This window comes from Hakea prostrata, chromosome 6 (genome assembly GCF_041222555.1).
Source record: "Hakea prostrata isolate BN-2017 chromosome 6, UWA_Hpros_2, whole genome shotgun sequence".
In the NCBI taxonomy this organism is placed as follows: Eukaryota; Viridiplantae; Streptophyta; class Magnoliopsida; order Proteales; family Proteaceae; genus Hakea; species Hakea prostrata.
The window spans coordinates 8,733,316-8,753,772 of record NC_142605.1 but is presented as its reverse complement, the minus strand read 5'-3'; the positions used below and the strand labels follow the sequence as shown (position 1 = coordinate 8,753,772).

General features: G+C 39.1%; 1 protein-coding gene across 2 annotated transcripts; it reads right to left on the bottom strand.

The window, feature by feature from the left end:
* Nucleotides 1–463: 463 nt before the first annotated feature.
* LOC149012201 (succinate dehydrogenase subunit 6, mitochondrial-like) lies at nt 464–20,206 on the bottom strand. Of its 2 annotated transcripts, none has more exons than XM_089158735.1 (3): nt 19,873–20,206; nt 16,352–16,454; nt 464–878 (listed from the first exon to the last, which is right to left on the bottom strand). In XM_089158735.1, exons 1-3 carry the CDS (start codon nt 20,074–20,076, stop codon nt 745–747), a joined length of 441 nt encoding a protein of 146 aa, XP_089014861.1. In that variant the 5' UTR covers nt 20,077–20,206; the 3' UTR covers nt 464–744. The 2 variants fall into 2 exon arrangements, with proteins under 2 accessions (XP_089014861.1, XP_089014860.1); XM_089158734.1 differs by lacking the exon at nt 464–878 and adding an exon at nt 9,921–11,152 and having other exon boundaries at nt 19,873–20,205.
* Between the last annotated feature and the right edge of the window lie 251 nt (nt 20,207–20,457).

Genomic DNA, 20,457 nt, shown 5'->3' with positions numbered 1-20,457 from the left:
ATTCAGGTAAGGATTTTTCCCCTATCAATTATAGATTTGAAAATTATATGGAGTATTACCTACAACGTGCATTACAGTCTCTCTTAAAATGTCCCTTTTGATCACACTAGTAACACGTAATGTCATCAAGGTTCTTCTTTTCCATGTTATAAGGATGATACTTATCTTTCTTGGAAGAAAAATGTTTGTTCTTATGAAACCCACTAGCAGATGCCTTGTTGTCTTTAATCAGATATATAGTCTCGATCCTTGTCCTTTTCTTGTCACTTTCTTCTTGAGTGTCACATCCACCCAGCCGGTATCCTATCTGGCATACCCGGGAATGTGATCCACAGCTCGAGGATCAAGGATCGAGCGGCCATGCCTCCCACATACACGATAACATAATCACGAACAATATAATCAATGTTTTAAGCAACTAATAATCAAATCAAGTGAGTAAGAAAAGATAATCAATCAGAGTGTGGAAATTATCAAGTATCAAATATATATCAAGAAAGTCTCAAAGAGAAAGAGAGTGATCAGAAGTCACTCTTTCTCAGAAGTAGCGGAAAAATGGTCAATCAATTTAGTTACAAATCCCAACATCAAGAGTAAATCCAAAGATTTATTACAACATATCCAGTGTTCCAAAAAGACATAAAGGCCTAGGCTAGAGTCTCCTCCGTCAGGAATAGAGTGTCCTCGTATGTGTACACAGAGGAGACTAAGCAAGGCCTCTCCCAAATCAAGGTCGGACTAACTCTAGTACGGAGGGTAATCACCCTCGGCACCTTCACCATAATCTTCGTAATAGCCAGGACCTTCACCGTAGTATGAGGGATCCTGCACCGCCTCATAGTAGGAGCCATCAATGTCTTCGGTACCTGCAAATATGTCTAACAAAAACAATTGCAGAAATGAAATGAGTTCAAAGAACTTAGCAAGGCGAATTGTCCCACAATACACAAATCATACGATACAAGTCACAATATGATGCAAGATGATATGAGACAATGATGAAATATGATTCTAACTCTAAGTATGCTAGCCTCTAAGGTAGACATGCTTTAAGCCATAGCACCATACTTCTTTAGGTCGTCTGTCACTCCCCCTCAATCATAAATGATATCTTGGGTTTTCCGGGGTAATTGGGTAAAGTCCTCATCAGAAACCATGGTTGGGGATTAAGTCACCACTCTCTCACATCACCATTGTATAAGTATTGGCGCATGTCACGGCGAAGCCTAGCCCAATGTGAGTCATCTACTCAGTCGTATCATGTTAGATCCAGATACTTTCCCTATGGCACCGACCAACTCGGTTCCGTATCCTTCACACTAGAGTCAGCGTATCCTATGGCTACAACCAACTCAGACTACAGACTCATCAACCCTATTGGTCATCCACAAATGGTAAACGGGAAGCTCTCACGGATTGGTTACCGGTCTTGAGCGCCCGTGAGCCCAAGTCTATCCATTTGCAACCCTACCAATAAATGGCCCCTTTCGGGTATCCGCCAAAGGAGTACGATGATTTATCTTAATGTGTCTGCCAATAGAGACTAGCATATATAGAGTTAGAAGCATACTTGCAAACTGTTTCATATCATTTGCATTCATGCCTTGCTCCTGTTCTTGAAATTGTGATTGTTATAATTGTTAATTGTGTTTGAACTGCTTGCTGAGTTCTTTTGAGCTCACCCTTCAGGGAACATGTTTTCTTTAGATTGTGTTGCAGGAACAGAAGACTGTGAGATCCCAAACTATGAGGCCATGGTGTGTGACTCATATGGTTTTCAAGATACTAGCGATTATGAACATCACAATGAAGTATACCAGTGTGATGACGATGCGTACTAGGATTAGCCATATCTTGGAGCTAGAGTATCCTGTACTGGAGACGGAGACATTTGAGTCTAGACACTGTTTGATGGACATATAGATACTCATTATGTTTAGCTTTAGAACAATTCTTAGTTTCCTTTATTTAATTCGGTTGTAATACATTAGAGATTAACCTACCTTCTTCATTGAAGTTTATTTCCGCTATACTCTATACTTTGATTTTGTTTTATTCCGCACTCTAATATTCTTTTGTGATCATTCTGAGATTTAGTTCTTGATTGTTTTTAAATTTCTTTAATACAATGATTTGTTCTTGCTCTTGATTATATTATTGTGCTATGTGGGTATATGATCTCCTAAAACTTGATCTTCGGGGCTGTGGATTACACATTTGGGTATTTTAGATAGGGTATCAGCTGGGGGGATGTGACAATTTTCCTCTATGAACAGGTTTTAGCTCGACTATTGGGGGTTCGATCCTAGTTTGACCAAATAGTAAGTTGCAACGTACATAGCTTTTTTGGAAATTTTTTAATGCAATCCCCTGAGTTACCCAATTTATTAGTCAAAACCCCTTATTAGTAACGCCGCTAGTCTCACCTAGTTTTTTGTTATCCATTTCCAATATTATCCCACATCTTAAGTTAAAAAAACACTACCTATCACCCATATCTCCAACTTTGTGAGGATTTATGATTGGGAGAGGAAGAACTCGTAGAGGGTAAAGGAAGATGAAGAAAGGAGTTAGCATGAGGTTTTTCACTCAAGGTTATTCTTGCCTTTTTGAATAGTTTAACCTAATTACATCAACATTTAACTATGATTTCTTGATACTAGGAAGTGTCCTTGATATATTTTCATTCTAGAGGGGTTTTGATTGATAAAACTCAAGGGCTAACATTAATTTTAAGGAGAAACTCAAGGGGGCCTTGTAAATTTTCCTTTCTTTTTTGGTAAAATTGCAAAACCTATACAATAACCAATAAGGTAAATTATAAAGGGCAAATTACATAAAGATCTCCTATGTTTACAATAAATTACATTTACTTATGTCGATTGCTTATTACTTGTATTGTTTAATGATTTGATCATGACTTTACATTCTCTTTTATATAATGAGTTGTTGATTGTATATGTCATGACTGATCTGAGACTGTGTTTGATTAAGTTTGGTTTGGGATTGGGAGGTGTCCTTTTGACACTTTTGTCCTTGGACATTATCGGAAATAGTATGGGATGTTTCCGGGGTTGCCCATCGACACTTTCCCGAATCATTGGTTGTCATACCTAGGGCTGTCTAGCAGTGTTTGGTTAGGTTGTACCCCTGTTATATCAGACCCGATTCGGAAGGGTATTGAGACCGAACGACCCGTGGCAGCAATGGGGATTCACGGGCGCTCAAGACTGGTGAGTTATATCCGTGAGAGGACGGGAATCACATTGTGGGGGCCATTTATTGGAGGGTTGCATATGGCTAGACTTGGGCTCATGGGCGCTCGAGACCGGTGAGTTATATTCGTGAGAGGACATGAGAGCTTCCCGTTTACCATATGTGGATAACCAATAGGGTTGATGAGTCTGGAGTCCGGGACTATTAGGACTCTAGTGGAAAGGATACCGGAAAGGATCGCCCGGGGCGAGGAATGGAAGTATCTGGACCTGAGTTGATGTAACTGAGTAGATGACTTGCATTGGGCTAGGTTTTTCCCTGACATGCGCCGGTACTTATGCCAAATGGTTGTGAGAGAGAGTGTTGACTTAATCCCTTGCCATGGTTTGTCCTGAGGGATGCCGGACCCACTACCAACAGGAGCCATATGCGTGATCTACCCAAGGAAGTACGGTGCTATGACTTAAAGCAGGTCTGCCATAGAGACCAGCGTACATAGAGTTTAGATGCATACATACATTACTTGTTTCATATTGCATTGCATCTTGTTATGGTTTGCTTTCATGTTATTTATGTTGTTATGGATTAACTACCTTATTGAGTTTCTTCGAAACTCATTCCTTTTTGTACATTGTTTTGTCAGACTATTCTATAGGTATTGATTACTATGGCGAACAGTACGATGAAGCGCAAGCCGATGAAGCGTACTTCACGCAAGGTGTTGGCAACAATCAAGATTACTTTGATGATCCCTTAGTTGATCAAGCTGCGTACTACTATTAAAGACAACGTGGAGGTGGAACGTCTCAAATGGATTGATGAAGTCCACTATCTTGAAGACGTCATCTATTGAATAGAAAACTCTGATGTTTAGTTATCTTTCTTAGTTCTTTTGATTTAGTTGTTATTTCTTTTAGACTTACATACTGCGTTCCGTTGTATTTTGTGGAGTGAGTTTCCGCCTCACTTTACTTCTTTTGATATCTACAGATCTCTGGTATCATTTTCCGCAATCTAATTATATTGTTTATTCATTCTTGTTTTGTTGCTTGTTTATAATATTAAACCTTGATTATTTCCTGTTTATGATTATGTTATTTTATATGTGGGAGGATGATTTCCTCGATACTTGATCTTCGGGGTTGTGGATCACACTCTCGGGTATGCCAGTTAGGGTACCGGCTGGGAGGATGTGACAGAATGGTATCAGAGCCCAAAGTTCAAGAAAATCCTAACTACAGAAAATAGTAACAGAACATTCCTGAGTCATAGATCAAGAAGTGACTCATCTACTCTTAGATATGAATAATAGAACACTTGGACTAGAAACTGTATAATGAAGCATAATTGAATACTTCTGAATAATGCACAATAATTATACTTAAACAATTTTCACTTAATGCAATACAAGAAAAGTGCATAATACACAATAATAAAAGTGAAAACAAAGTGAACTTCATTAATATTTAGAGTTTTACAACGATTACATCTGAAAAGCATAAAGGGAAATCCTAAGTACAATCTATCTAGGTGATCTCCTCTGATCTCTGTAAGCTCTGAAGTCCTCTGATAGCTGAGTCACCTGATGCTCTATCCTATCATGTCGTGACTCCATCCTCTCATACATCTGCTTCTGCCTGACCTCCATCCTCTCTAGCATGGAAGTCATCGATCTCATCTGTGCATTGAGATTTGTATTCTCTGGAACTGCATGAGAAGGACCACATGTCTCAAAGTGCGAGGAAGGAAACTCGTGATGCTCCGGCATAGCCTCGTGCATCTCTATATCATCTCCGGCCTGATCATCACTATCGGACCGACATCCTCCTCTCCACCCTCTGACTTCTGCTCCTCATCCTCTGTCTCATCATCCTCCTCACCCTCTGGACTAGGAGATCTCACAGTCTGTTGCAGCCTCATCTGACGAATGGTCCGAGTCCCGATAATGTATCCTCGTGAACCAGTGTCCACTGGTGTATCCTCGAAACTCACCCCGAAATGCCTGAAAATTAAGGTCAGTAGCCTCCCATAGCAAAGGTTCCGCATGCTAGGCCGCAGAACCATATCCAGCATGACCTGCTGTATGATGTAGGAAAGGTCGATCTCGAAGCCCATGTAGATGCCGTTGATGACTAAGGCTTCCATCACTGTGACCCGGTGGTGATGTCCAGCCTTCGGCATGATGTTTTGGCCGACAATGCGACCGATGACCCGTGCTGAATCTGTCATCCCCCCGCTGTTCCACAGAGTGAAGCATCGGCAACTATCCCACAGTGTGGAGCATATCTCGCGCAGCTCATATGGCATCAAGTAGTTGTCTATGTCTGCCCCTACAGGTATCCATATGCACTGATCTGGGTAGTGAGGGACCCGCAAGATCTCAGCCAGTGATGTCGTAGAGAAACGGATCCAAGTCTGAAGGACCCTGCTCCTAAGGACAAGCCGAAGTGGATGTCCTGGACCTCTAGCCTCCTCAGTATAGGTTAGGTTACTGAAGAACAACCTCACTAGCTCTGGGTATATCGGCAGATCCTCTGTGAAAAGATGTGTCCACTGCAAAGTGTCGAACCTCTGCTGAATCCTGAAGACCCTGAGTTGACGAAGGTGTAGTAGACGTCCCAGCTCAATGTTACAGTAACTGAAGTAGGCCTCGTATAAGAACTCGGCCTGTGGAGTGTCAAATCTGTCTGGTCTCCGAACCTCCTGTCTAGGCTCTGAAGGAACCTGACCTCTGCCTCTGAGTGCCCCTACCATACGACCCCGACCTCATCCTCGTACACCCCTCAGCATGGTGAATGTCTGTAGAAGAAGCAAAAGACATTGTTGTTAGTGTTATTTCAAGATTTAAGTCAAAAGGGTATTTTCGTAATTTTTGGAAATTTTCAAATTTGGGGAAAATTTGATTTGAAGATACTACCATGTACACAATACTTAGAATTTCATGTCTATAAATTTTATTTGAAGAAAATCGATCGAAATCTCAGTCTAAAGTGGAAAATTCAGCAAGAAGAATTTGGGGATTTTGGCATTCTAGGTCAAAATTGGATTTTTGGAAAGTTGAAATTGGTTTAATCAAACTATATGGACATATTCACATTATCATTTTGAGCATGTAGCAATTGATTTCATGCGAAAACTCTAAGCGGTTTGTGAGAAAATGAAATTTTTCTAAAGTTAACGATTTCGGTACGAAAACTTTGCGAGAAGTGCAAGAAGGTGTTAAAACTTGTTGTCTATGCATGGAATAGTGTTTAAAACCTAGGGAATATGTTTCTAAGTATTCCTAAACATGATTTCTAACAATGGATACAAGCAAAACATGGATTTGATTGAAATGCAAGCATGAGAAGATGAAAGTGAAAGAGAAAATGAGAGTTTTACCTTGTGTGAGATGAATGTAGGTTGTGGTGTTGTTGTTGAAGTACTAAATCACTCCTAGAACACTTGGAATAACCTTTGGAGTCTTTCCCTTGAGCTCTCTCACTTTTGGAAGAAGTTAAAATGAAGTTGGAATGTGAAAATGAGGCTTATAATGCGAATTTTCGTATTCTATCTTGATTGGTCGACTCATTGGTCGACTGGGCAGTCGACCAATCAATCGACCAATGGACCCAGTGAACTCATTTTGTGTTGGATTTTTGGAAAATGTGATTTTTTCCCTATGATTTGTTGTTGGATGACTAAATGGATGTATTTAAGCATGATTTAAGTTTTCAAATCATTTGGACTTGTGGATTATGTTGAAACTTCAAAATTTGGTATTCTGACGTTCTCAGTTTTTGCAGAATGGTTACTCTGAGAAGTGGATGTGGGGAATCTAGTGGTCATGGTCATGGTGACATACCTGAAGATGGTCATGATCAGCATACTAATACTGGGTGATCGGGTACCCATGACATACCCGGTGCCCCGAATGTTGGAAGTTCTCATGATATTGCCAATATCATGGGTAATATGATGCAGCAGCAAGCAGCCCAGTTCAACCAAATGATGACCGGTTTCATGACTCTGCATAATGAAACTCGTGCAAGTGTTAATGGAAATCTTCATACTGTTGTCCCGAATGCGGGAGGTTTAGCTGGAACTCCTTATACTCATCTGATGGAAAGTTTTCTGAAGATGCAAGTGCCCAGCTTTACTGGTGTTACTAAGGACCTCTTGTTTCCTAACAAGTGGCTTCATGAGTTGGAGAAGGCTTTTCGTCATTTGCAATGTACGGAAGCCCAGAAGATTTTTTTTGCTGAGCAGAAGTTGCAACATGAAGCTGACGCTTGGTGGACCTCTACTCGGCCTGTTTTGGAAGGTTTGCAAGCAAGTGTTGTCACTTGGGAGTTGTTTAAGGAAGCTTTCTGCATGAACTACTTCCCTGAGGCAGTGAAAGATGCGAAGGAAGCTAAGTTCATGGTTCTCGCGCAAGAATCTTTGTCTGTGTTGGAGTACCAACAGAAATTCGAGGAGCTTTATTTCTTTGCTCCTGATTCTCTGAAGCTTGATCTTGCCAAGGCGAAGAAATTCTTTAAAGGACTGTGTGCCCTGCCATTAAAGCTTACCTCATTGTCCAGCCTATAGTGAGCTATGCTCAAGTGGTGCAGAACTCGAAGAAGTTGGAAGAGACCGAGAAGGAGAATGCTCGTGTGCAAAGGCCCTGGTAGTCTAGGAACCCTGGATTGGTGGATCGTAATGATCGGCGTTTTGTGAGACCTACACCCTATACCACTCCTGCTTTTAAGCCTAGGAGTGTAGGTCAGAACCCTGGTTTTCAGCAGCCCGGCCAGTTTAAGCAGTATGGCGGGAATCGGCAACCAGTGAATGCAAGTGCTAGGCCAGTAAATGCAAATCCAAGGCCATTGGTTCAAAAGCTCCCTGTTGCGGCTACTTTAGTAGGACCTAGCAACCCTGTTTGCTTTTACTGTTAGCAGACTGGTCATTTTGCTCGTGAATGTCCAAAGAAGCCTGTCCAATAGCTTGCCCCAGTGGTGAAGAGTGCCCTGCTCCTCCCTCTGGTAGAGTGTTCAGTATCTCCAGTACTGAACAGGATCCGAGCCATGAAGTGATTACAGGTACATTGTTAGTTGCTTCTATTCCTGCATTTGTTTTATTTGATACGGGTGCATCTCATTTGTTCATATCATCTGCATTTATCAAGAAGACTGACATAATCCCTGAGAAATTGTCTAGTTGTTTATTGATTAGTACACTTACTGGTCCTGTTGTGAAACTAGATAAAGGATTAGTTAAATGTCCTATGTTGATTAGTGAGAAGAACTTGGAAGCCAATTTGGTACTTCTTGAGATGAAGGACTTTGATGTTATTTTGGGAATTGACTGGTTGATAGCCCACAAAGCTGTGTTTCTTTGTTCCTCAAGGAAGATCCAATTCCATGTTGGTGGAAGTCCGGTTTTTGAATATCAAGGTGAGAAAAGAAGGGTTTGTAGAAAGATATTGTCCGCACTGATGCAAATCTATGCCCTAGTAGATGATGCTTCATCTGAAGGCAAGAGTAAAGTGGAGAAAAGTATTGACGAAGTCAAAATTGTCTGTGACTTTGTTGATGTCTTCCCTGATGATCTATCGGGAGTGCCTCCAGATAGGGATGTTGAGTTTTCTATTGATCTCATCTCTGGTGCCGCTCCGGTATCTAAGGCTCCGTATAGGATGGCTCCTACTGAGCTAAAGGAGTTGCAAAACCAGTTGAATGAGCTCATTGAAAGAGGTTTCGTACAACCTAGTGTGTCACCTTGGGGAGCTCCGGTCTTGTTTGTCAAGAAGAAGGATGGTAGTATGCGTCTGTGCATTGACTATCGTGAGTTGAATAAGCTGACTATCAAGAATAGATACCCGCTGCCTAGAATTGATGATCTCTTTGATCAGTTGAAGGGTGCAGCCGTGTTCTCAAAGATTGATTTAAGATCTGGATATCACCAGTTGAAAGTGAACCCTGGTGATATTTTCAAGACAGCTTTTCGAACAAGGTACGGCCACTATGAGTTCCGAGTCATGCCTTTCGGATTAACTAATGCTCCTGCAGTGTTCATGGACCTCATGAACAGAGTCTTTCACGATGTGCTCGATAAGTTTGTGATCGTCTTCATTGACGATATCCTGATTTATTCGAAGAGTGAAGAAGAGCATGCGAGGCATCTAGATTTCACTTTGCGAAGACTGCGAGAAAAGAAGCTTTATGCTACATTTAGCAAGTGTGATTTCTGGCTCAAAAGTGTAGTATTCCTCGGCCATGTGGTTTCTGCTGAAGGTATTCATGTTGATCGTGAGAAAGTCCAAGCTGTGGCTGATTGGGAAAGACCGAAGATGGTGTCGGAAATAAGAAGTTTCCTTGGATTGGCAAGGTTACTACGAAGGTTTATTGAGAATTTTTCTCGGTTGGCTACTCCTATGACTAAGCTAACCAAGAAAGAAGAGAAGTTTGTTTGGTCTGACGCTTGTGAGAAGAACTTCCAAGAATTGAAAGATAGATTGACAAGTGCCCCGGTTTTGACCCGTTTGGTTGTAAAAATCTCCAGATTCATGAAATCTAGAGATTCACCTTTTTACACTAAAAACGTGAATTTGTAGATTTATGGGTAAAGGGTGAAATCCAGAGATTTCAAAAAAGCTATACATTTGCACATTCACAAAAATCACGTCAATCAAATAATTTTTTAGGATGAATCCACAAATTTCATTCCACAACAATTAATTTTATAAATTATGACTCCATAGATTTGAAATCTCTAGATATTTGAAATCTCCAGACTCATGTAACCAAACAGGCCCTTAATGAATTGGGGTGTCTGTATTTTTTAAACATAAAATGAGATGTCAGTGCTTTAAAGCCTCCATTTTGAGGTGCCAATACAATTTGTTCAACAAAATAAACATAAAAAATAAAAAAGGAATAAGAAGAAGAAATTCTTGTAATCATCACCCCGTGTAATTGCATAAGTTGAATAAACTTTATACCATATTTAATATAATATATTTTATAATTAATCTTTATTTACTTATAAAATCAAAATGACATGGATGCAAACTAAAGTGAAATTTGATGACCAAATATAGAAAGACTTGGAGTTAATCACATAAGTATGAAAATGCCAAACAAAGCCTATGCTTTTTGACATTTACTCAGACTTCCCGTACTTTACAAACTTTATTGCACTTAGAGCCACTCTATAAGTATTCTAATGTTAGGCAACTAATAAATTTCGAAGGACCTCCTTGTCTGCAAAGAATTAAGAGACCCGGATGGAACTAAACAAGAATGGGAAGCCATAGAATATAAGTATCATGATTCATGAATAATTTGTTTAAAATAAATGGGTGAATCCGGTGCCAAAAAATCAAGCAGTTTTTGTCAACTGTCCGGAAGAATTCTTTGTCTAAAGTATGCTTCTTAAAACAAGACCAGGAACGTATTTCTATGGCTCATTATCTGCATTTCAGGCAAGACAAGATGATCTGTGCATGCTGATGTATCAGCAACAACATTATATGTTCCAGGCTCTTGATGCAACCTCATATCTTATTCAGATAAGCTATCAGTGCACGAATCCAAACTGGTAACCTGATAAAAGCTCGAGCAGATTTTTATGGCTCCATCAAAGAAGAGCATAGGAATTCTATTAAAGAAAAGGAACAACAACATCCAAGCCATATCCCAACTTAATGAGATTGGCTACATATGTCCAACACAAGAAAAAAGATAGGAAGGTGGTCTCACAGTTTCTTGGTCACGAACACAAGGATTTCTTATTGGAAAACAATAAAGGACGCTATGAATCCATCACTGGCTCTCAGTTTTGTTCACCCACCAGTCCAAGAATTTCACCTGGGCAGCCATGGTATCCAACCTGTACAGCTGTAGCCAGTGATTTGCAATTTCTTGTCCAAAGGTCCAACCAAAGACAGCTCCAGCTCCCAAGGACAAGGCAGCACCTGTTATTGACCATTTGTTTTATTTTTTTGCCTTGAACTCAGCAAAAAACTATATACAAGGGAATTTTTCTTTTTGGATGAATGAATATACAAGGGAATTTACTTAAATAGAAATCCACTTCTAACGAAAGGAAGTACAAATTTAAATATATTTCCTGAAGTGGCAAGGCAGGTTGTTGTATGCTTGAAGTAGACATTGAATGACAGAAGCCAGAACAAAATTACAGCAGTATCAACATTATATGACTTCTAAAACCCCAAAGAAGAGAACCACTAATACCCAGTGTATCATATTCGGGAATCCATGGTGTTTGCACGATAGGTAAGACTAAAAGGCCATGATAAATCCACATTCAACACTATTAATGTTTCACATAAACTAAATGCAATCCAAAACTGCACACCCCTCCCTACTACCCCCATTCAACAGTACGCGGAGCAAGAGAAGCATGATATATAGGCTCTATTTGTTTTGGCAAAAAATTTTACCTGGAAAGTTCACCGTAAAAGTTTTTACGACAAAAAGTCGAGTAAAATTTCACTAGTTGAAAAATGTTCAAATGTAAAACATTAAAAAACTCTACAATGTACTTTGCATTTACAAAGAAATTTACTATGGATGATGTTTCAACTTTCAAGTAAGATTTTATGTTGTGATACAGGCAGAGTACCAGCAACATAGCACGTAATATTACTCAAGAAGTATCCACGAAGTAGGGAGCCTAAGGTAATGGATTTTGTAAACTGAACTGCAAAAAAAGGTGGTGGGAAATAATGCAAATTTTAATTGGATCCAAAATAAACAAAATAAATATGTGAATAATAACCAGTGAGGTAATATTAAGAATCTCTGAACGGTAAACCAGGAAAACAGCGGAAGAGAAAGTTTAAGAATCAACTGAAATAAGGATACACTGAAAAGTGAAAACAGAAAGTATAAAGAGAAGAATAGTTCTATGCTATGTCATAGGGTATCCTTGAAATTTTCCCTATAATTTATAGGGTCGGGATTCACTTGCAGTTTTGAGAGTCAAACTCAAAAATTTCTACCCGAATATGCAATTTAGAAACATTGCCATCGAAAAAATTTTTAATAATGCTCAACTAGAATATGCACATGTGTGGCCGACAGACTTTAAAGCAATTCTAGAGTAGCAGAAGGAAGATCGGTCAAACGGATACAGCTTAGCCGATAATTATCAATCCATAGCATCTGATTAGCTTATGAAAGGATTGAAATAGTTTCTGCAAGTCGATATTTCAAATGTGGAGACATGCTAAGTGGATATGGATTTTTCACCTACCCACTTATATCCCTAGGATAGATTAGAGAGTGGAATCATGAGCCATAAGCATAAAGAGAGTGATACCGAAGTCTCAGTCTCTGCATTGGGTAGTAGAGAACTGGAGAAAGACAATGTGGTGAACAAGGGTTGGATCAACTACCCTACTAGGGCTGGATGTCTGAAGTAGGAAAGGCATTTCGCCCTATATCCCTTGAGAATTTCCAGGGTGGAACCCTGTCTTCAGTATGTATAATCCCCTTACTCTTCAATGGTTAAGAATCATGACTACCCTTGAAGTGTCATACCTGTAATTAACCAGATTTTCTCATGATATTTTGCTTTCTCTTTTTTCATTTGAGTTCTTGTATAATTACTTGTAATATAACATCAATTTTACTTATAAATATCATTTTATTATATCTTTAATCGAAACTAAGTGGGTTGGTAATATTCAGTTGAAATTGAAATATCCTTGTCCACATTCAATTAGCTTTCAAATGTATTCCAATAGTTTCAGGAAACAGATTTTTCAAATATGGCTTCCCCTAAATGAACACCTACATGAATACAGATTTTCAACATTGACATCGTTAGCTGAGATCAGTATTGAGGCTAATGTGCTAGGCTGGGCCAGTTTTGACACCACTCAGGCTAAACCCAACTGAAATTGTTGATGCGAACAAGGATCACCCCCTGGCCGAAATCCTGCTGTGGGCCCCAAGGCCCCACCAAGGTGGTGCACTTAGGGCTGGCCAAACTCTCTTAGAAGGCTATTTTGGTCAATTCCAGCGCCAATTAATTGCTGGAGCTAACTTTTAGATTTTCACTTCTTAATTTTCAAGAGTCTTGTTTAGTTTAGAAGTCCTGTTTGATTTGACATTGAGTTCTTGAGTCCTTAGGAGACTTGCTTTAAAGGACTCTTGTAAGTCCTTTATTACAAGAGGAGTACCTTTCCTTATGTTGGAGTCCTAGAGTCTTAGGAGGAATCTATTTTCAAGAAGATTCCATTAGATGTCTAATTTAAATTAAAGTCTTATTGTGTGGCTGAGATTAATTGTAAGGAAGATCTTAAATTTTAAGGAATTCCCTATTAGTTTGGAGTCTTTAGTAGGCTATAAATAAGCCTAGTCTTTTATTGTATTTCTTAAGTCTGATTATTTAAAATTAATTGATTGAGTTAAGCATTGAGGCCCTGTTGAGGGGCCACGGTTGAGTCAAGATTGTGAGTTCTTTTTCAAACTTGAGCACCTTTTTGACGCTCCAGAACTTTTCTTCCAGTCTCCAACAACTTCAAAAAACTACAACAGCTCTACAAATAAGTAAACAACCCCAGCCCCTTTCTCCTTCACCCTACCACCATTGCAGCACCTCCCCTCCCCTTCCCTTCCCCCTCAAATGCAGCAACCCTAGCAACCACCACACCTCCCCAACCCATCACGAGACCCCCTACCCCCTCCCCCGTTTGCACAACCATGGCAGGAAATATCGCCGAAACTGGGCAAAATTTCACTGCTGCTACATAGTGACAAAACACCCATAGGCAAAACCGAAATTTGCCAATATCGACTATATATCGCCAAAACAAGGGCGATATATTGTCTTTTTTCCATATTATAAAAGCAGAAACTAGGCGCACTTTTGCCTCATATTGGCTAAAGTTTGACTCAAGGTTGCATGTTTCTCCTGATTTTTGTTGATTCTTGCTATTTTTGCTTCGAGCTTGGACATATGGGGGTGAATCTTGCGTGATTCTTTCCGGCAATTGCGTCAATCAAGCGGCATTTTACTCAATTCTTAGAGATCTTCATCTCAGAGGTAACCACAGTTCTCCAAACTTAATTTTTACAAAATGGATGCTTGAATGTTGTTGGATGGGTATGAATTTAAAGTATGTTGAATACTGTATACTGATCTACAAACTCGCGGTGTAGGAATTTTTTTCACAAAGTAATTTATTTATTTATTTTTGGGCATCAAAAATTATATTTTCCTACACTAAAAATGCAACAAATATATATATATATGATATATGTCTGGTATAGTGAAGGAATAAGTATATGTGGAATACCATGAGCAGATCCACCGTCTCACAAGTCAAAATATTTTTTCACCCAATAAATAATTATTTTATTTTCTAAAAATTATCAAATATTTATAAAAATATATATAATTAATTATGGAAAATGGGAAGAAATAGGGAAAAAGGTTTTGAAAATTATGGAAAAGCTATGCATATGTTTTTGAAGTGCTGCCCATGTGATTTCATCACCGGTTTTGGTATAAATAGCCTGCCTATTTTTTGTCCAAAAATTTTAAAAATTCATTTTATATATATATTTTTTTAAATACATGGGCAAGGGAAAAATTGCTAGCTATGTACATAATTGTATTTTTGTCTGGAGAAAATTATTTTAGTGTTGCTCAGTGACTTATGCGATCATTTGATATGCGACAATGATCATGTCTGCTGGTGGAAGTCGGAGGGGAGGTGGCTCACAGGGTGGACAACAGGGACAACCATAGAGACAAGCAGTAGGAGGGAGGGAGGGTCAACCCCGCAAGCATTATTGTTCAGCAATTGATGGAAACAAGAACAAAACACAACGTAAAATCTATGGTAAGAAGTTAAATTCAGGTGGCATTAACAGGTTCAAAGCACACATCATTGGGAGTTTGAAGGATGTGGTCGCATGCACGAGTCCAATGCTGAGGTAGTGAATGCAATCAAGAAGATAGAGAGAGGGAAGGGGGAAGAAGAATGAGGAGAAGAGGAGAGTGGACAAAGCACTAGATAAGGCAGTGTGGGAACCTTCAGCATACAAGGTTGATTCAGATTCTGAAGAGGATTTTGACCCTGTTGATATGGGCAAAGAGCAAGAGGAGAGGGAGATGAGGCGTGCGATGGTAGAGAGCAAAGCATTGCACCAGCAAGAGAAGGAGAGGGCCAAGCTAAAGCTAAGGAGTTTGTCCCTCTAGGGCTGGAGCATCTGAAGCAAGGGGAATGGGTGGTATTTATGGTATTTTTAGTAGATCACAGAGTCAGAGGGTCTTTGACAACAGCATTTGATTATCCATATTGTCAGGACCCAATCCTAGAGCACAATCCTGATTTTTTCAGGAAGAGGGGACCAAGCAGCCCAAGATAACAAGTGCATGGAAGAACATAAAGGGCAAGGTTTAAAGTGCAGCGGCAAAGTGGATGCTCTTTAGTTCCATTCCAACAAACACAGCTAAGGGACCATACTAAAAGCATAATGATAGATACTATTATAGAGGCAGGTCCTGGATATGAGGAATCCACCCCTAAAGAGGTGATAACCACCTACCTTACACAAAAGGAGGAATTGCAGCAATACATCACGGGTATGAGACCCTTTAACTTATTGATGAGCCATTATGTCTGATGGATGGACTGGTCCAACGAAAAACTCCATCATCAACTTCGTGGTGTATTGTAATAGGAGGACAGTATTCTTGAGATCTGTGGATGCTAACAATCATATGAAAGACCACAGAATGTGGCAAATAATGTGGGTAAGAAGAATGTGGTGCAGATTGTCACAGACAATAGAAAGGGCCAAGGGAAGCACTATAAAGTCAAGGATAGGTGTCTCATTCTAAGAGTCTAGTAGCCCCCTTTGTAGACCTCCTGGTTTCTAGGGTTTGCCCTACATCATATTCATTTTTGGGGTGGCTAAAAAATTTCTTATAATTTAATCCATAACAATTTTCACATTGAACCCACAAATGCCTATATTTTTTGGGTGGCTTGCTTCAGGTTTGGCACATTTCATGTAACAGGCTTGTATGTTCCAGGAAATAAGGGACAGATAAATTGAAGCAATTCGATGATCATCTGAAAAAATGTAAAAATGACTCTCCAGATAAAATGGCGGTAATATAAAAATAATACCGTGAGGGCTCCTAGAATACTTCCAAGCAATTCCAGCAGTCGAGATTGCTCCAATAATACTTCCAGTTGCGGCAAATTTTACTGCTTCCCTTGCAGCCTTCAGCTGGAATGGCAGAATCAAGATCAACAGTTGTGTTATTTAATGAATTCAGATTACGTAAAGAACCAGGAGAAAAAAATTACACACTCAAAGAAATGATATTCAGAGTTATACATGCTCAGTGGAAAGATCAGGAACTGAAATGCAACAGATACAAAGCCAAAATGACTACCAAAAATATGCTAGGACATTAGGATTAGTAAAACATCTTGCAATGACACATAGATCTGCACATGTCTCTAAATAAAAGCTTTATATTTGATTGGCACAGAGTGAAATAATATACATGCACATGCAAAATTAGAAACAAGAAGTTTAGGGAAGTTACTACAACTTATAAAAATATATAATTGCTGTAACAGATTGGAATATTGAATAGTTCATCTAGCATTCTATCCAATAGGTCATCCTTTCTTTCTGGATCTGAAATCCAAACTTGTCATTCAACAACTCAATGTATTACTAGAAAAATTATACGGGCTCAAGAAACCAACAATGGTGTATCCCATGCATAAAACTTTTCTGACTAATGAAACCTTTATGCGGTTCACAGCAAAAGATAATTAAATTCTCCTATTTTTTTTTTTCTAGTCATAATCAACAACTGCTAGCATATTGGCTTAGTAATTAGAACATAGTTCATCATTGTATCAGCCTGATTTGGTTCCTAATATCAGCTTCTATACAAGGGGTGGGCCTTGGCACGGTAGTCAGTAGACCACAGCTGTAGCCTGAGGTCAAGGCATCAAAATAGCTTCTCAGCAAATATTGCTGGGGTAAGGCTGGCAGGAAAATTCTCCCCCACCCCCAACCTACCCAGCACCAAGTTCGGCTTTAATCCCAGAATCATACAATTGGCTGGGCCCATTACCAGAAGGGAATCTATTTGTCCAGCATTACCCAATTAGTTGGGATAAGGCTGGATTGTGGTTGCAGTTGTTATTGTTGTTGTTGTTGTTACTTCTAACTATTTAGGTCCCTCTCAAATTAATCTTCCTATATTTATTTACTAATTACTTATTTATTTATTTGTTCAACGTCACAGTTTTTATGCCAGGGCTCTATAACCAAGAAGCTTCAAGGTTTTGCCATATCATCCTGCATCAGAACTCCATCAAAACCATTTCCAGAAGGAGGCTACTATAGTTTTGTTATATCACTAAGTATACCAAGAAGCAAAATCATGTAAGGACAATATTTTTAACTAAGACCTTATGTCTTACAGGCTAGCAGATCACTTTGATAGCAAGGGAGACAAAAGAAGAAAAAAAACATCATCTTAAAATCTTGTTTTTGAGGCCAAATACTTTGTAACAGTACAGAGTAATATGATTCAGATTGAAGGAATTAAAAGAGACCGGGATAGGCTTAAAATGACCAAGGAAACAACCCCACCCCTTTCTCAAAAAAATACAGAACCAGAACCTCATTTCAATGTTGAATAGGAAGCCAGCATGTAGCTACATATGAACCTCTGTAGATGAATCCTACAGCCAACTAGGTTTAGCTGAATCAACATATACTGACTATCTGCCCAACAGCAACACAAAAGGCACTTAGGTTCAGTGTCATTTACTAATATTATCTCCTCTATAAACTAAAATCTCTGTCTATAATATTTGATACAGTTCAGATTAATCAAGAAATCCAAGTTCCACCTAAAAGTATTTCTAAGCTATCAGGAATAGGGGGAGAGAGAGAGAGAGAGGAAAAAAAAGAAGCCATACCCAGTCACTAGGCTACCACATTTAGCAAGGTATGGAAAGGGTCAAATGTATGCAGCCTTACCCATGTTTCCACAGAGGCTGTTCCCAGGACGTGAACTGGTGATTAAGCATTCAGCAAGTGAGCATCTAACCAACATGTTCAGCAAGGGAGAATGGGGAAGAACTGAAGCTCAGTTCAAGGACGGTGACGCAGGCCAACCAAACCAGCCTGCAGGTAATCAATCCACAAAGTAGGAAGGTAGGAAGATATGAATAGCTGAAGGAGAGATCTCACAGAGATGGGAGTGTATATCTGATCCCATTCATAGATTCAGTAAACGATTACGTCAAATTTTAGTATCCAAAAACCAGGTCTTTTATAGAGGAAAAAAAAATAAAGCTGAAAGTCATGAGAGGGAGAGAGAGAGAGAGAGATACTAGATAAGCCAAACCAGCCAAACCCAAATAATATACTACAAGCACACAATCTCAAATCAATTCATTCATCAACTTGTGTGAAGGGAGGGTGTAAATATATTCACATGAAAGATGTAAGAAATCAAAATACTAAATTCGTTAGTATCATAGTCACTAGACATCTAAGCTTATCTTCAAAGCTATGGACTTGACAAGGATATCAACTTAAAAATAGCATACTGAAAAACTTATATAATTAATTACAAAACAAAATCCTAATTTCAAGCACCTCCTTTACACCTACGTTTTAGGTTTCATTTTTTGTCTATTACAATTTTAAAGCCCAAAAATATTCAAGCTTAAATCTATATAATGAAAAAAAGAGAGGCTATTTTTTAACCTGAGACTGCATTAGTCATTTACAAAGTTAATATACCTGTCAGTCATTATCTGTCTGTATGATCTGTCGGTCTTCACAATTATAATCCTTCATAAAAACCAAGATATATATGAACCCAAAAAAGAATGAACGGAAGGCACTTCCTCTAGCTTCTATAGTGAAGATCTTAAATATAACCCCCTTGAACCCCCCCCCCCCCCCCCCACTCCCCCACCTCCCAAAATGAAAGAGTGAAAACATGACAAGCCACTTACAATAAACCACAAACTTCCTCCAACAATTGAGTTCCAGTATTTAAAAACTTCGGATTTCTTTCCTTAATATAGCAGTAAATTCTTCATGTATCACATGATGATGGCTTGATCATCTTAAGTCAACACCAATCCCTTCAAGTCAAAGAAAGGATATATGTTCTTCCATAGTGTCAATCCAAGAGGTTAGAGAATGACTAAAGCACTATCTTTACCCAAATAAAGGAAAAAGCAATACAATCAACTAGGGTTCTAGGGAGCGTTACCAGAAACTCCTAGAGTCCAGCTCATGTACACTAACATCGTCCTTTATTAGCCGTGATTGTGAAGCTTTATTTTCTTTTTTTCTGGGTAAGCATTTTAGGGATTCTAAATTAAGAAACTACTCAGATAAAGTCTGATTGTACATAGACTTCCTATAGAAGACTATAAAGTAGTATAAAGCATACTGGAATATCGGAAAATTAAACAAAAATCAACACTCAAAAGCTTGAAGTTCATCAAAGTAAAATGATCATCACAAAGACGAGTAGTAACAGAGACTAGAGATCATAAAATTATAAGTACAAAAGCGAATAGGTCACAAAATTGACTCAAAAAGGAAATCAGATACGAATCACATAAGAATAATCAAGAATGAAATTTACAGTTGGGCCGTGGACTGATTCGGAAGCAATGAATTCTTCAACATCGGAATCAGACCATGAGCGTATCGGCTTTTCACGTTTAATAAACTTGCTGTAGTCATCAAGGAATGCAAATTTCTCGCCCCAATAGCCTTTCCAACCTTCCCAATGCCCTCGGAAAAACGAAGGCGATGAATCTGCTGGGGAACTAGAGCTCTCAGCCATCACTTAATATCCTCGTTCAGACCTCCTTGCCTTCATTGACCCCGTTATATTATCAGCCGTCTTCTTTTCGTTAACTGAGGGCCGGCCGGCTGGCAACAAATCCACCCGGGGAAGCTGTCAGGTGGATACGGGTTTGTCCTGAAATCGAAAACCATATCATTAGTACGGTTCGGATATGTAGAGTATGGTTTTTGTATTCGGTTATTTTATAATTGGACAAATTACACATACGCCCAGCATTTGTAATCAATTACATCTCCACCTTCCGGTCTCCGATCTCCGTATTTTTGCTCGGACATCCAGATCTGTAGTTGTTTGGCTTCGATCTATTTGTTTTTCTTGCCAATCTCTCTCCCTGGTTGCAGCACCTCTTTTTTCCTT

What these genes read in the sequence shown, in the direction of transcription:
- LOC149012201 (XM_089158734.1), bottom strand. Translation starts at nt 20,076, where the DNA reads ATGGCTGAGAGCTCTAGTTCCCCAGCAGATTCATCGCCTTCGTTTTTC. An exon ending in AATCAGTCCACGGCCCAACT is followed by an intron (nt 16,455 to 19,872) that starts GTAAATTTCATT and finishes CTGCCATTCCAG; the next exon opens with CTGAAGGCTGCAAGGGAAGC. An exon ending in GTATTCTAGGAGCCCTCACG is followed by an intron (nt 11,153 to 16,351) that starts GTATTATTTTTA and finishes GGTCAATAACAG; the next exon opens with GTGCTGCCTTGTCCTTGGGA.